Genomic DNA, 17328 nt, shown 5'->3' on the forward strand with positions numbered 1-17328 from the left:
CCACGCAAGCTTTCTTGAACAGGTGATTGAAAATCATGTTGAATTTTATGTGTGACTGAAGAACTGACTATTTTTAATGTCATGGCAAATATTTTATATAGAATATCACTTTCTAAATTTTCCCTAAATTTAAAGTGTGGATTTCAGGAAAACAGTAGTTTTAATGTGCCTATGAGTTATAGCCAAACACTTTAAAAAACACTGAATTTTGATTCAGGGCAACAAGAGTATATCTTAAAACAGGCCATGAGAAATGTTCATTCCCCTATTATCCTATTCATAGACACACCTCTCATCAAGGCAAGCTTTCAAACTATCAGTCAGGAGCACAAACCATTAAGACTAGACAAGCAAAATTAAGAATAGACTACTCAACCTGGAAGCGAGTTTTTACTCCCTGGGTAGAAGAGGAGGATGTCCACCCTGCTCTGATTTGGTGAGGGCTCCCACAGCCTATTCCTGGCCCTACCATGTGCAGGGTGGAGATGTTATTGTATGGACAAATGTGGGAAAATAAGCTGAAGGGAAATCTTGCTTGGCAAACCACAAAGGGGGCACAGAGGGACACTGGTCATACACCAAGCATTTCAATTATGCAGCCTAATGCCATAGACCTTCCTCAGACTACTAACAAATTCAAACTGAATTGATATCAGAGGGAAGAGTTACTACAGCTAGAAAGGTTATACATCTGACAGAAAAATAGGTTTTGGCTACATCATACATGCTTGCTGCCCCTGGCTCAGAAGACGCAGAGCAGTGAAAGGATTCACATCTCATTAGCAAAAGAAACAGTTATTCTTTTCTTTTGAAATCAAGGAGTTGATTTTTTTGAAAGATGGAGTGGGAGAGGAGAAGCACAGCAGTTAGAAATACAAGGTAATTTTAAGATGATCTTATAATTCATGAGGTTTTTCAGAAGACAATTATTAAAAACCCACGAGAGCTGAATGAAATGCAGATTATGCTCAACAACATTCCAAAAGTAATGCAGAAGCTTAACCAGTATGCTTCCTATAATAAAGAACAAAATAAGTCAGTTTTCATTTTAATGAAAATTTCAATTTCCTTATAGAACATGAGGCATTTTTGGGAGCTGTGGTAACGGATGGAAAAGAAATGTCAGCAACTAAGAGCAATAGAGGAAGAAATACTGTAAGAAATCCACAATGCTACGGCAACCAGTAGACAATGAACACCCATTTATAATAAAAGTCTGGCCCAAAGCAGGTGAAAAGAGAACTGAAACCAGAAGGGGACCAAAAGGCAGCCAGACGTGTTCATGGGTTAGCAAGGAAAACCATTTAAGGGAAGCACACACAGAAATGCTGGGCGGAGGCTTCTGTCTGCATCTGTGTAACTGGGTTTTTTGCCCAGTTCTGAGAACTAAAAACTAACATCTCAAACCTCCTGCACACAAGCCCCACTCGGAAAAGAAAGTGATAGTGATAGCAGACTGCATTCAGAGAAGCTGCTGAACTTCAACTTCAGTTATTAAAATTGTGTGTCAGTAGGTCAGAGAGCCACAGAAAGGTGTCTAGATTGCTTGTCTCCCCACACCCAGGTGATGCACTGTGAGGATGTTTCCAGGAGTTAGGAGAGACAAGAGAACTCCACCAACACTCAGTGCTTAACAGAGCCAATGCAAGCAGGCAAAGAGCCAGGAGTTGCATTTACCTTGACAGCTGTGCCATTTCTTTTTAAAGTACTTTTAATTTAGGGGTGAGAGGAAGCAAAGAGAAAAACTGAAACACAATAAAAGTTTTCACATCCTTTATAAGAAAAAGAGGAATAAAAGGAAGAAGGTGACAGAAGAAAAAGGAATTTTCATGTGTCTGTTAATATATGCCTGTAGGGAGGCAAAGCATGAGAAAAATAACATTACATTATGACTGGGCCTTAACCAGGGGTGATTTTTGTGTCCCAGGGGACATTTGACAATGTCTGGAGACTTTTTTTCACATCTACCTCATTAGTTTCAATGGATACATAATCATTTTTCCACATATGAAATTATTTATTTGTTTTCTTTCTTTTTTATTTTTGTTCAAGTACAGCTGTCTCTATTTCTCCCCCCCACTCCCACCCACCATAGCCATCCCCACCTCCCACCCTTGATCCTAGCTCCCTGTTGTCCTTGTCCATGGGTCCTTTATACATGTTCCTTGATGACCTTTCCCCCTTTTCCCCTGTTATCCCTCTCCCACTTCCCTTCTGGTTACTGTCGGTTTGTTCTTTATTTCAATGTCTCTGGTTATATTTTGCTTGCTTGCTTGTTTTGTTGATTAAGGAGATTTGACTTATAGGTGAGGTTCCACTTATATGTGAGATCATAAGATATTTGTCTTTTACCACTTAGCTTATTTCACTTAGCATAATGCTCTCTAGTTCCATCCATGCTGTCATAACTGGGGGAAACGCTATTGGCATCTGGTGGGTAGAGGCTAGGTAGAGGCAAAAATACATAGGACAGATTCACTCCTACAGTAAAGTACCCAAGTCCAAGTGTTACTAGGGTGGCTTCTGGGAGACTCTGTACTATGATAACATGCTTCCCTAAATTTCAAAGGCTTATACAATTTATTTCCCCCAATTTTCATTGGGAATTGCTTCTCCAAATGAATCCATTTCCACTACAAGTCATGTGGCATCATAAACTCAGTTCTAACCTGATACAACAAAATTTTTTACTCAATTATGATGATTTCTAAAAGAAATGCCTACCATGTAAAGACAAAAAGCATTATTTTTAAAAAAAGATTTTATTTATTTATTTATTTATTGAGAGGGGAAGGGAGGGAGAAAGAGAGGGAGAGAAACATCAATGAGTGGTTTCCTCTTGCTCACCCCCAACTAGGGACCTGGCCCACAACCCAGGCATGAGCTCTGGCCGGGAAGTGAACCATCAGTTCTTTGCTTTGCTGGCTGCCACTCAATCCACTGAGCCACACCAGCCAGGGCAAGATAAAAAGCATTATTAATTAATATAATGCTGGGGACTTTGGAAAACCTAATGCTTTTGGATCAATGCCAAGAATTATGAGAAAGGGGGAAAGGGGAAATAGAGACGTATACAGGGAAATGGAGAGGGGAGGAAAGGGGATGAGGGGAAAATAGAGAGAGGGAGAAGAAAAGAGGAAGAGACTGAGAATATTCTTGGCTAGATGCAACAGGTGATTAAATAATCTGAAAATTTCTAAAAGGAATGAAACATTGCTCTTGTATTTTCTTTACTAAGTATAAAGAAAAATTTCATAAAAACTTTAACTACTGATACAAAACTCAAAATCTAATGAAATCTACATACATTCAAGTCATTGATTATATATCTGAATGTGAAGAAAAGCTAAAAGACTGCTTTATTAGTAAAAATATTAACAACACATCAAGTGAAGTTTTAAATTATTAGCCACATGAAATACACTGTTAGTAAAGTTTTATAATGACCACTATGGGACCTGGTCTGGTAGCTCAGATGGTTAGAGTGTTGTCCCAATATACCAAGGTTGGGGGTTTGATCCCAGGTCAGGGCACATACAAAAATCAAACAATGAATGCATAAATAAGTGGAACAACAAATTGATGTTTCTCTTTCTTTCTTTCTCTCTCTTCTCCTTCCCTCTCTCTAAAATCAATAAATATAAAAATATAATAACCAGTACATTGAAAAACCTCTATTAAAATTTCCTGAATAAAACTACTTTGGGTTCCTGTTGACACAACTGTCAAAATATATCTGGAATCTAGTGTTTTTGCTGCCTCCATTGCTTCCACTCTGGTTCAACTCCTGTTTCCTTGCTTTCACCCTTGAGTCCCTATTCAATGTATTATCAGCAAAGCAATGTATACTTGACCCTTGAACAACATAGTTTTGAACTGTGTAGGTCCATTTACATGTGGATTTTTTTTCAATAAATACAGTCAGCCCTTCTGTATCTACAGGTTTTGCATCTGGTGATCCAACCAACTGTGGATCAAAAAGAGTATTTTGGACTTCTGGCAAGATGGAGGAATAGGTGGACGCACCGTACCTCCTCGCACAACCAAGAATAGAACAACAATAATTTACAGACAGAATAACACTCAGAACTGACAGATGATTTATCTGAATGGAAGTCGGACAGCCAAGAAGTTGAAGTAGACCCGTACATCCAGACTGGTAGGGGGCGATGAGCCGGGCGGCGTGGGGCTGGCGCGGGTTGGCGGCACGCGGAGGTTGGGGAAAATCTGGCGCGAAATTGGCGTGACAGCCATCCGGGACGCAAGAACACAGCGGTGATCCCTGAGTACGCAAGCTGCGGCTGGCGGACCCAGTGAGGCAGCGATTGTGGACCAGGGCAGAGCTCGCAGCCCAGGATCCCAGAGAAGGGTCTGAGCCCAGGAGAACGGAACTACCGCCATTGTTCCCTCCTGTCCCCGCTCCATCCCCGCTCCCGCCCCCCGCCCCCACATATAACATCACAATCTAGCGACTGGGGTGCCCAGCCCCGGTGAACACCTAAGGCTCCGCCCCCCACCGTAACAAGAGCGACCAGACTGGAAAAAAAAAAAAAAAGGAGAGACATAAGACATGTTTCCAACAGAACAGATCAGTCCCCCAGGACTCATCCTTTTGAACGACCAAGAAATAGCCAATCTATCAGATGTACAGTTCAAAACACTGGTGATCAGAAAGCTCACGGAATTGGTTGATTTTAGGCACAATTTATATGAAAGGATGCAGGTTACCATAAAAGAGATGCAGAAAGATATACGGAGGAGAGCCAATAGTGAAAGGAAGGAATCTGAGTCTCAAAACAATACAGTGGACCAGAAGGAAGATAGAATCAACCAAGTAGAAAAGCATGATGAAATAAGAATTCAAAAAAAACAAGGAAAAGCTTAAGAGCATCCAGGACACCTTTAAATGTTCCAACATCCGAATTATAGGGGTACCAGAATGGGAAGGGGAAAAGCAGCAAATTGAGCACGTATTTGAACAAATAATAAAGGAGAACTTCCCCAATCTGGCAAAGGGAACAGTCTTCCAAGAAATCCAAGAAGCTCAGAGAGCCCCAAAGAAGTTGGACCCAAGAAGAAACACACCAAGGCACATCATAATTACATTAGCCAAGGTAAAAATGAAGGAGAGAATCCTAGAAGCAGCAAGAGATAAGGGGACAGTCACCTACAAAGGAGTTCCCATCAGACTGTCAGCTGATTTCTCCAAAGAGACCTTACAGGCAAGAAGGGGCTGGAAAGAAGTATTCCAAGTCATGAAAGACAAGGACCTACATCCCGGATTGCTCTATCCAGCAAAGCTTTCATTTAGAATGGAAGGGCAGATAAAGTGCTTCTCAGATAAGGTCAAGTTAAAGGAGTTCATCACCACCAAGCCCTTATTTTATGAAATGCTAAAGGGACTTACCTAAGAAAAGAAGATAAAGAAAAGACATGTATAGTAAAAGGTCAGCAAACTCACAATTATTAACAACCACACCTAAAGCAAAACCGAAAGAAACTAAGTAAACAACTAGAACAGGAACAGAACCACAGAAATGGAGGGCACATGGAGGGCTAGCAGCAGGGGGGTGGGAGGAGGAGAGAGGGGGAAAAGGTATAGAGAATAAGTAGCATAGAATGTAGGTTGAAAATAGATAGGAGGAGGGCAAGAATAGTATGGGAAATGTAGAAGCTAAAGAACTCATAAGTATGATACATGGACATGAACTAAAGGGGGGGAACGTGGGTGGGAGAGGGGGTAGAGGGTGAAGGGGAGAGAAGGGGGGAAATGGGACAACTGTAATAGCATAATCAATAAAATATATTTAAAAAAAAGAGTATTTTGGTATTCCCAACTGGAGTTTTCCAACTGTGTATTGAAAAATCTCTTCTCAGTCCATGTTTGGTTGAATCCGTGGATGCAATGGACTGACTCTGGAGTCAAGTTACACTTGGATTTTTTACTGTGCTGGGGAGTGGGTAGGGTCAGTTATGTTCCTGCTTTAGTGCCTTTGCACTGGGTTTCCCTTTTAGCCAAAACACCCTTCCTTCCCTATCAGTTAGCCCACTTTCTCTGCTCCTTCAAGTCCTTACTCAGATGTCATCTCAATGCGGCCTGCTTTTATCACCGTATTTAAAATTGCAAGTCCTTTTCTTGCAGTCCCTATTCTTTTAACTGCTGCTACTTTATTTTTTTCTGTAGTCCCTTTAACCTTCTAAGTTACCATACAGTAGACTTATTTACGCTCATTGATTAGTGTCTGTCTCCCTGAACTAGAAAGTCAGCTCATGTGGGCAATGATTTTTGTCTGTTTTGTTCACTCTGTAGTTCTGGTTTCTAGAATAGTATCTGACACACAGTAGGCACTCAATACATATTTTCTGGATGAATGTCTTAAGAAAAATATACCAGCCCTGGCTGGCATAGCTCAGTTGATTGAGCGTGGGCTGCGAACCAGGCATTGCAGGTTTGATTCCCAGTCAGGGCACAAGCCTAGGTTGCAGGCCATGACCCCCAGCAACTGCACATTGATGTTTCTCTCTCTCTCTCTCCCCCTCCCTTCCCTCTCTAAAAAGAAATAAATAAAATCTTTAAAAAAATTGTATTAGTCAAGTGACTTGCACAAAAAAAAAACTTCATTAAAAAAAAAGAAAAACATACCCAAACTGAAAATTACCAAGTAGCATAATGTGAATATTCCATTTACCCATGCAAAATGTATAAATTTTGGGAACTAAAATATAAAGAATGCCATTAATATATGTGCTCTATGTTGAGTCTGCTTGCCAACTGAATAATAGTGCCTTTCCTGGTGGTTTCCTCTTACTCGTTTGTAGTTTGAGAATTACTTCACTCTTCCCTTCCCGAGTATGTTTCTGGGTGCTTCCTCAAAATTATTTGGCATATGCCTTAGAGATAAACTAATTTAATAAAATTCACTGTTAATCTTGAGCCTTTGCACAGACTGTTTCTTTTGTTGGAAATGTCCTTCTGTCTCCATGTAACTACCCCATGACTCAAGACCAGGCTCAAAAGTGACCTCCTCCATGATATTTCTCTGACTTTGTCTTTTAATGATATTTCCTACCTTCTACCTTGGAAAGTAATTATTTGTTTTGCCTGTTTGTGAAGATGGCCACAAACAAATTTTCCTATCTTTGTGTATACATGCGGCTCCAGCCACCAAAAGGTGCAGTCTATCTTTCCTCCTCTCGAATCTACCCTTGTGACCTTTGACTAACAGAATGCAGAGGACATGGCACAGTGTCAATTTTGTGCTGAGGCTTCAAGAGGCCTGACAACTTCTATTTTTGCTCTCTTGTAGAGGGAGGGAGGAAGTGTGTGGGGGGGAGAGAGATGGAGAGAGATAGATGCCATGAATGAGAGACTATGAAGCAGGCCTAGCTAGCTCCCAGCTGTTCTAGTCACTTCAATTGAGATGCCAGAAAAGTGAGAGAAGCCCTAATGGATACTAGCCATGTCACCTCAGCCAACAGCCTGAGAAACAGAACTGAAGAGGCTGCATCAAGCTCTGTCCAAACTGTGTAATTGTGAGCAAATAAGTGATAGTTGCTGTTTGAAGTCACTAAGTTTAGCTTTGTGTTGATCTGCAGCAATAAAATACTGCCTCATATCTCTCTACTGAGACCATAATAGCTTCAGGGCTCTAAGCACAGTATATTCTGCATGAAGTAGGCACCCAAACATTGGAATGAATCGATCAGAAGGTAAATGAGAAGGTGAAATCAAATATTAACTACTTTGGGATTTTATTTGGTTTTGGATTTAATACCATGGTTAATCAAAAGCTGACTATATTGCTGAAGGTATTACAATAAAGTATGTTGTCAATCATTATTTATTATATGATGTTGATATAATTAGCTTTGAAGAAGAGAATTCAAAATAAAATCGCCTCTTAAGCAAAGGCATTTTTTTTTAAACACAATGCTATTACATAACCTAAGAATCTGTTTTGCCCACTTAAGTTTTCAAATGGTTATTTCTGTCTTGTATATATTTTATATATATCCAAGGAGATATATTTTAGTTTGTATATATCTACTTTCTTGTGTTAATTAAATGCAAAAGAATAACAGAGTATGCTACAACCATTTACAAGTTTGACTCCTTTATTTTCCCATGCTTTTTATTCTCTTTGTTTATGTAACTGAAGAATACTGTTTAAATAAAAGTACCACATATCCAGTGGGTTTCTTAGTATTGACTGTGGATAATAACAGTATCATTTCCTAGCACCACATTTGAAAAGCATGAATAAGATATTTCGTAACTAATTTTACAGTAATGTGTATTTTGCAAATTTCTCCAAGGATTTTTCATTTGCTATTATAACATGCCACTGGATTGTTTTGGAATTGCTTATGCTTTTCCTCAGCTTTTAACCACAAGAGTTTCAGTTAAAATTTCCCAAACATAGTAAATTTAACTCTACTTTCTTTTCTTTTCTTTTCTTTTTTTAAGAACAGATTTTATTTATTTATTTTTAGAGAGAGGGGAAGGGAGGGATAAAGAGAGGGAGAGAAACATCAATGTGAGAAACATCAATCAGCTACCACTCACTTGTGCCCCATACTGGGGACCAAACCTGCAACCCAGGCATGTGACCTGAGCGGAAATTGAACTGGTGACCTTTCACTCTGTGGGATGACACCCAACCAAATGAGCCATGCCAGTCAGGGCTCTACTTGATTTTCTTAAAATACATTGAAGAAGCCAAGCCTTTGATAATATGTCTTGAGGGAAGGAGAGCATTGTGTCTGTGGATGGTGTGCATTAGAGAGAGAGGGGCTAGAGACAAAATATCAGAGCGCTGAAAGTGGAAAACAGAGCCAAAGAGACCTCAGAGGCTCTTAGTGATTCAAGGCCTTAGAAGGGGTTGGAAATCAAGAGGAAGATCTCCTTCCTTTCATGTCTCTGTGTTTTGCTTAACACTGTTAGAGCCAGGGACTGACAGTTCTCATGAACTTGTTACTGGCATCAAATAGGCAGAAAGACTGAATAATGGTAATACTCATATTTCTAAGGGTACACACCATATTACATTGATAATGATTTCAGACTATTTTTAAAAAATGTGCAAAGAAAATAAAATACTGACTATTCTATACTGCAATACTACAAAATTACAGGTGTATGACAGGTTTTTACTATATAAACCAATTCTTATTCCCCTCCCCCAATTAACTTAGCATAGGATATTGTTTGCTTCTTGTCTGTATGTTGGATTTTTTATTCTTCTCTCACACATATGTGAAAGAGGAATAACAGAATTTTAGAATGCATGTACATTTTAACAAAAATAAGGAAACAAATTATAAAAAGTACTGTTTTAAGAATTAGTACAGTGACTCTGCAAACATAAAGCAGTTAAATAAGAATGTTAAAGAAAAAGCTGATTATTATCATTATAAGTCAGTTACCCTTCACAAATATTAAAGTTAGTGATAAAGTGACTTACCTTTACATCCCTGTGAATTATGTTGTTATCATGACAATAGCGTAGAGCTTCCAGTATCTGTCTCATATAATGACTGTAGAAAAAAAAGAAATATAAAACTGTAAAAAACCCTTTTATTTTTCAAACTTACTATACAGTTGCCCCTAGTTTGTAACTCCCCTCTTCCTATTTGCTGCCCACGGACACTTTCCATTTAAGTAGATAAGACTTATGGAATGTGAGACTTAATAATGAAAACTTGGCAGACTCTCATAAGTTTATGAGGTTTATGAAGAAATTATGTGTTCTATGTTTTCTAAGATCTCTAAGTCAAAAGAATTTCACATGGTTCATAAGTAAAATAGCTTGCAAACTAAAAATTCAAGTTTAAAACAAACAAAAAAAACCAAACACCAACTATTCTCTGACACTCAGTGAATACTACTTAGTTACAATGGATTGCTATTAAGTGAACAGTGCTTAGAGGTACATTGAAGATCCTGACTAAAGTGTTGGGAGTCTTTTACCTGCCAGCAGATGCTGGCTTTCTTGCCTTATTTCAACTTAACTATAAGGACAAATTTAACAGGAGGGGAGAAAACCCTTATGGCCACAATTTCTTTTTGCAACATAATCAAGTTTTAATTGGGGCATCTGTGAACAAAGCAGAGTTTGTATTGGGCCCAAGTCCTAGGAAGTCGGATTCCTCACATAGCCAACTGGGGTCAGCTAAGGCTCCCCATCAGGTGCAGGAGGAGTTAGCATTTTGAAGAACAGCCCTTAAAAAGTGGTAACAGGGTCTACTAGCAATAGGGTGTGAAAAGAATACTTTATTCAGTATTCCTTTAGAACTTACTTTGACTTCCCTCCATTCTAAAGTTCTTCTGAATTCTTGCTATTCTTTGTCTTTTTCATCTTCTCTTCCTCTGTATTTTATTTCTTTCATATCTTTCTCATTTTTCCTATTATACCTCTTTCTTTCTTAGTTTCCCCTTTTCCTTCCTCAACTGGACATGACATAGAAGTGCAATATACTCAACATTATTTATTGCATAATATTTACTAAATTTTGTTTTATCTTTCCAGGTCTTATATTTTCCACATTTTAAAATAAAAAAGAATTCAACAGAACTCAAAAAATGACTTTGTATGTGTGTTTGTGACTCAACACAAAAAATTTCCTCACTCCTGCTTTAAAATTAAAAGACTTTTCCATCAAGTCCCCTCTTTGGTTGTTACAATTTAACCAAACTCAGATGAATGTCCCTTTAATTACCACATGCATTATTTCATGTATTACAGTTGACCAGAGGCTCCATTTTTACAAAGAAAGGAAAACAAACAAATCCAAACTGTTTCTATACTTATCGTCTTTTCACAATTGGGCTTTCAGCAGAGAGCTAGGAACATGAAGTTAGTCCTTAGATGTTCCATTTTTCTTGCTTTGCAAATACACAGATAAGGGGTTGTGGTCACATACTCTGCCTGGGCCAGTGAAGCCTGTAATTAAGTTTCTATTTGAGTTAAGAGTTCTTAACTTGGTGGTGTGGCCCTTTTCTGGTTCAAATCAGGCTTTGGAGGAATTGCGACCCCACCCACCCCCCAGAAATGGCAGAAGTCACAAATGCGAAAGTGCTCTGTAAACTCTAAACCATGCTACACAGGTATAAGTCATTATTATTACAATATCATCATTATTGTTAAATTTAGTCAAGGATTTAGGAATAGCCCATTTGTATACCTAGATGTGAACAATGGAGTAGTAAGTTTAAATTAGGTAACATGGAAGACACAGATTATACTACACTATAGACTACTTTGGATAGATGGTACTAAGATAGCCATTTATATCTTTAGCTTAAAGAAAATTCCTCTCTCAAAGCCTTATTTGAAAAAACTCACTAAATGAGCATTTTTAAATGTGAATATCAGCATATTCAATCATTTGACCCAAATATCATATATATCAGAATCTCTGGGGTGTGTATGTGGGGGATAGAACTGTTTTCTTCCTAGATATTACAGATTTAAACTGAGCTTTCTACACACTCCCAGTCATGACCCCGAGGAGGCTCTGCATGTGAACAGTGTACAGCAGGCAAAATAGAGAATTGAAATCCACCCACATGTTCCAGAGAGTTCCTGACTAAACTTGAATCAAAGAGCTCCAAATCATGAAGCGTCATGGTGGCCTATACTTTCAGAGAAAATCAGCAATTTATGTTTTTTTTTTTTCATCTTCCTTAAGGATGAGGAATGATGAGAACTCTGGAGAAGGAAAGAGCTGGCTAGCAATCTGTTCACTTCCATTGGAAGGAGGCATTTTGGGGGGTGGTGGGGTGGTGAAAGAAAAGACGGGAGGTGACCGAGTCTACTTTCCTTGTGAACTGCGGGTAGAAAGATTAACGTTCTTTACTAGGCAGAAGAGAAGTTATCTCTGAAATGCCCTTAAAGATTATCTGTAGTAGAGAACCTAGGCTCTTTGAGGCATGGATTGCTTTCAAGATGTCATATAAACTATACAGCTCTCTGGGTATACAGTGGAGAGATTTTATATTGAAATGTTCCCCTCTGTATGTGGAATCCCACAAACCTCATGCAGAGGCTTCATCTATTCTGGGCCAGACGTGAATTTCTGATGCAGGAGGGAAAGATGCGGGAAGGAATGATGCAGGAAGCTGCCCTTGAAGGCTCAGACCTTTTTCTGCTTCAATTGAACCTTTTGATTGTTTGTATCTTGTAGTTATTTGTAAAGCTTGGTACTGAGTAAGAAGATCTCTGATTTGTGAGACTATGATTTCATAATTTGATCCTGTATGTTAGCTTACTCTACAACTCATCAACCCTGAAAGAACAGAGGTAATCACTAATTGGGTGGTAAGGACTGAACAGAGTTTTATTTTATCCATGCTCTGCTGCTCCTCTTGAAGCTCAGCCAGTTGGAGAAAAACAACATTATCAATTTGATTACTTGGTGTCTCAGAGTCTTCCTGCAGTTGGTCTCACTAGAATACTGATGTAAGCTGAATTCCCCAACAATGAATCACAGAATCAGAGAGGAAGGGAGGTTAGAAGTCATCTAGTTTAACACTCTAACCAAAAGGAAGGATTTATGTGCCCTTGTTACATGGTCTTTGATTCTCTGCAATAGGGAACATACATAAGCACTTTCTGAGGTTGCCCCATCTCTTCCATCACTTTTAGGAAGGGTTTTTAATAAATTATCTCAAGCCTCTCTTTTTGCATTGTCACATGCTGGTCCCAATGTTACTCTTTTCTGGTCCGTTCTGGGAAATTCCTTCCACAAAATCATCACTTCAACAGCAAATATAGGTAGATTTTAAAACCAACAGGCTTTCATCAGATGTATATAAACACCTACTTTTTCTATAAATCTTGAGATTGGGAGACACCTCAAGTCATTTCACATATAACATCATCTCTACATGCAACTATTCTCACCATCCTGACACCCAGCCCAGTAACAGTGACAAACTTGAACTTAAGGAAAAGCAATACAAGTGAGCAGGAACAGAGTAAAAGTGGGGCTGGTTTAACATCAAACCTGCCAGCATATATGCCAGGGACCCCAGTGTTATTGTGCTTCAAAAAGGAAAAGGTGATCTTCTTCCACCAAGCTTCACTATTTTATAAAATCAACATTCATAATTTTTAGTTTTTCCTATTTGATGCTGCTGTTGAAAGTACAAAAGGCAAGTTACTTCAACTTCTTGAAGAAATAAATATAAACGATGATATGCAAAAGTCTGAGAGTTTCATGTAGTTGGATAAAGTGGTTACCACTATTGCCATAAGAAAAATTAAGATGCCATTGACTATTTTTGGTATTAAAAATGCTTTTTAAGGACTTCCGGCCAAGATGGAGGCATAAGTAGACACACTGTGCCTCCTCGCACAACCAAAAGAACAACAATTTAAAAACAAAAAACAACCAGAACTGACAAAAATGAACTGTATGGAAGTCCAACAACCAAGGAGTTAAAGAAGACACACTCATCCAGACTGGTAGGAGGGGTGGAGATGCACAACTGGGCAGAGAGGACTCTTGGTAAGGTGGTGGCTGGAGGACCCAGCAAGGTGGTGGACTGTGGGGTGGGGCGGGCAAGGCTGCAGCAGGTGGACTCAGCAAGGCAGTGGATTGTGGACTGGGTGGTCCCACACTTGCTTGCAGATACAGCAGGAGAAACAACTGGGGAGCGGGAAGGACTGCGCAACCCAGGGTTCCAGCATGGGGAAATAAAGCCTCAAACCACTGACTGAAAACACCTGTAGGGGTTGAGGCAGCAGGAGAAACTTCCAGCCTCACAGGAGAATTCGTTGGAGAGACCCACAGGGTCCTAGAATGTATACAAACCCACCCACGTGGGAATCAGCACCAGAAGGGCCCAATTTGCTTGTGAGAAGCAAGGAAGTGACTGAAACCTGGCAGAGAATGGAGCAAGTGCCACTGTTCCCTCTTGGACCCCTCCCCACATGCAGGGTCACAACACAGCAATGTGGGTTGCCCTGCCCTGGTGAACACCCAAGGCTCTGCCCCTCACTAAGTAACAAGCACATCAAGACAAAAAAAAAAAAGGCCAAACAAAAGAACAGATCAAAACTCCAGAAAAAATACAACTAGGCAATGAAGAGATAGCCAACCTATCAGATGCACAGTTCAAAACACTGGTAATCAGGATGCTCACAGAATTGGTTGAATTTGGTCGCAAATTAGATGAAAAAATGAAGGCTATGAAAAGTGAAATAAACAAAAATATACAGGGAACCAACAGTGATGGGAAGGAAACTGGGACTCAAAACAACAGTGTGGACCAGAAGGAAGAAAGAAATATCCAACTAGAAAAGAATGAAGAAACAAGAATTAAAAAAAATTGAGGAGAGGCTTAGGAACCTCCAGGACATCTTTAAACATTCCAACATGTGAATTATAGGGGTACCAGAAGGAGAAGAGGAAGAGTAACAAGTGTAAAAGTTATTTGAACAAATAATAAAGGAGAACTTCCCCAATCTGGCAAAGGAAATAGACTTCTAGGAAGTCCAGGAAGCTCAGAGAGTCCCAAACAAGTTTGACCCAAGGAGGAACACACCAATGCACATCATAATTACAATACCCAAGACTAAAATTAAGGAGAGAATCCTAGAAGCAGCAAGAGAAAAGGAGACAGTTACCTACAAAGGAGTGCCCATCAGACTGTTAGCTAATTTCTCAAAAGAGACCTTATAGGCAAGAAGGGGCTGGAAAGTATTCCAAGTCATGAAAGGCAAGGACCTACATCCCGGATTGCTCTATCCAGCAAAGCTTTCATTTAGAATGGAAGGGCAGATAAAGTGCTTCTCAGACAAGGTCAAGTTAAAGGAGTTCATCATCACCAAGCCCTTATTATATGAAATGTTAAAGGGATTTATCTAAGAAAAAGAAGATAAAAAATATGAACAGTAAAATGATAGCAAACTCACAATCATTAATAACCACACCTAAAACAAAAACAAAAGCAAACTAAGCAAACAACTAGAACAGGAACAGAAACAGAAATGGAGATCACATGAAGGGTTATCAACAGGGGGGTGGGAGTGGGAGAGAAAGGGAAAGGTACAGAGACTAAGGAGCATAGATGGTAGGTAGAAAATAGTAAGGGGGAGGGTAAGAATAGTATAGGAAAAGTAGGAGCCAAGGGACTTATAGGTATGAGCCATGGACATGAACTAAAGGGGGAGAATGTGTTTAAGGAGAGGGTGTACAGGGTGGAGGGGAGTGAAGGGGTGAAAATGGGACAACTGTAATAGCATAATCAATAAAATATATTTAAAAAATAAAAATGCCTTTTAATTCTGAAGCATAATAAAGAATACAAATTTAAATAATTTACATAATTTAAAATTATGATAAGAACTGCAAATAATAGAAAGATGGGATTAAAAAACCCATAGAATGTGCTTGAATGAGCATGCCACAAAAGAAAAGAGGATATTTAGCTTCAGGTCTACCATGAATACATCAGGAGTTTATAGAAGAAATTGTAGTTTATGTAAACTTTCACTTGCTTTTTTTCTCTAGCTCCAGTAGTACAAAATAGCAACTACCTCCAATTGAGTATATTCTTTATCTTGTGCTATAGCTATGTCTTCTCCATCTTCTGGGACTGGGGTCTGGGGCCCTTCCTTCTCAGGTTAGGAGGAGGCAGGGTAATGAATTTGAATAAAGTCAAGCCACTCTGAGCTCAAAGCTGCATTAGGTAGTCTTCTAAGTTGTTTCCAGGTATATCTGTCCATGATGCCATACTTACAAAAAGAATGATAGGAGGGAGGAAGTTAAAATCATTTAATGGTAGCTGTTTCTTAAATAGAAAATTTTCATAAATCCTAATGGGTTTGAACCCTTAAACATATTATGGTTGGTGAATGAGGAGATATGTTGTATCCTAGTAATTTATGTACTCCATGAATTAAGAAGGCAACCCACTGAAGTCGGTATTTATGATATGGTTGTCACCAAAGCATGAAGATTATTACTCTAAATCTATAAGCAAGTAGCCCAGTACATGGCTCCTCAATTTTTCATATTTACTCCTTATTTTGAGCTATAGTTCTATACAACAACTCCTCCACTTAAGACAGTAGTCACCATTTGACTAGGAGATCACACACTGGCCTGAGGCAAATATATTCAGCAGAAAAATTGTGCTTTTATTTCTGTTCCTTCTATTGTTCTGTACTTTTCCTCAGATTAACTGGTCACATAGCAAGTTGCTATCACTAAAAGGTGAACCAAAGAACTAATGAGGCAATATCTGCCAAAAGACAAAAATCAAACACACAAAAAGTCCAAGTTCAATTCTGCATGGTTCCTAAGCTATCAAATCCCCCCTTTGTATAAAAGTCATGAGGTGGGGGGGGGTGGGAAACTGGGTGAAAAAGGTGAAGAGACTAAGAAGCACAAATTGGAAGTCACAAAATAGTCATGGGGAAGTAAGTAAAGCACAGGAAATATAGTCACTAATACTGTAATAACTATGTATGGTTCCAGTTGGGGTACTGGAAATATTGAGGGAAATACTATGTAAAGTATATGATTGTCTAACCACTAAACTGTATACACGAAACCAATACAAAATAAAATTGAAGGAAAAAAGTCATCAGGAATGGGAGAAATAGCAGTATTGATGCAAAACTGTAAACTCATATTAACAGATAAATTCATTGTTCAGTATTTTGCATGTGCATTTACTATTTGGTTCCACTAATGCACATGAAAACAGATATGCTCCTTGTAGAAAAGAGTGGCAGCACGCTTATCATCAGTTTAAAGAATGCGGGGTTTTTGTTTTGTTTTCTCATTTCTTTCTTTTACATTCACCTTGACCTCTGGGGGGTAAATACAAATTACATACCTGGCTACAGCTTCACTGTATACAAAACCAGCGTCAGCTCTTTTTACGATTTCAAAACATAGATCTGCTCCATCCATACTGCAGAGAAATATGAAAAAGAATATAAGAAAAGAGGAAATTTCAGGACGAAAACATTGAAAGTGAATACATTGTAACTAAGTTATTAATCGATTTACAACTAATGATTTTAATAATTAGTTAAACCTTTTTTTCCCTTTCAATGAAAATTAGACAGAAATTATAAAGGACATTATAACCACTTTAACACTAAGAATCTACAGGGAAAAAAACAGGAAGAACAAGTACATGGTATCATCAAATAACTTAAAGTATGGAAAATTGACTATAAATTTTCTTTAGGTTATCATAGCAAGAAGTCTCAGAAAAGGGCAATGCTGGGATTATGGGCACAACTTTGAATCAAATTCTGAAGTTATCATGATCTAATCAAGTAATTTAATATTCTAAGAATACAA

The 17328-nt window shown here is 38.7% G+C and overlaps 1 protein-coding gene across 1 annotated transcript in view; it reads right to left on the reverse strand.

Annotated features, from left to right (window-relative positions):
• CASK (calcium/calmodulin dependent serine protein kinase) overlaps positions 1–17328 on the reverse strand; it is a 441363-nt gene that overhangs the window by 216450 nt on the left and 207585 nt on the right. The window contains 2 exon segments of the mRNA XM_028522590.2: positions 9465–9537; positions 16853–16930. Coding sequence (XP_028378391.1) covers positions 9465–9537; positions 16853–16930 — 151 coding nt within the window.

Source organism: Phyllostomus discolor, chromosome X (genome assembly GCF_004126475.2).
Source record: "Phyllostomus discolor isolate MPI-MPIP mPhyDis1 chromosome X, mPhyDis1.pri.v3, whole genome shotgun sequence".
Classification (NCBI taxonomy): domain Eukaryota; kingdom Metazoa; phylum Chordata; class Mammalia; order Chiroptera; family Phyllostomidae; genus Phyllostomus; species Phyllostomus discolor.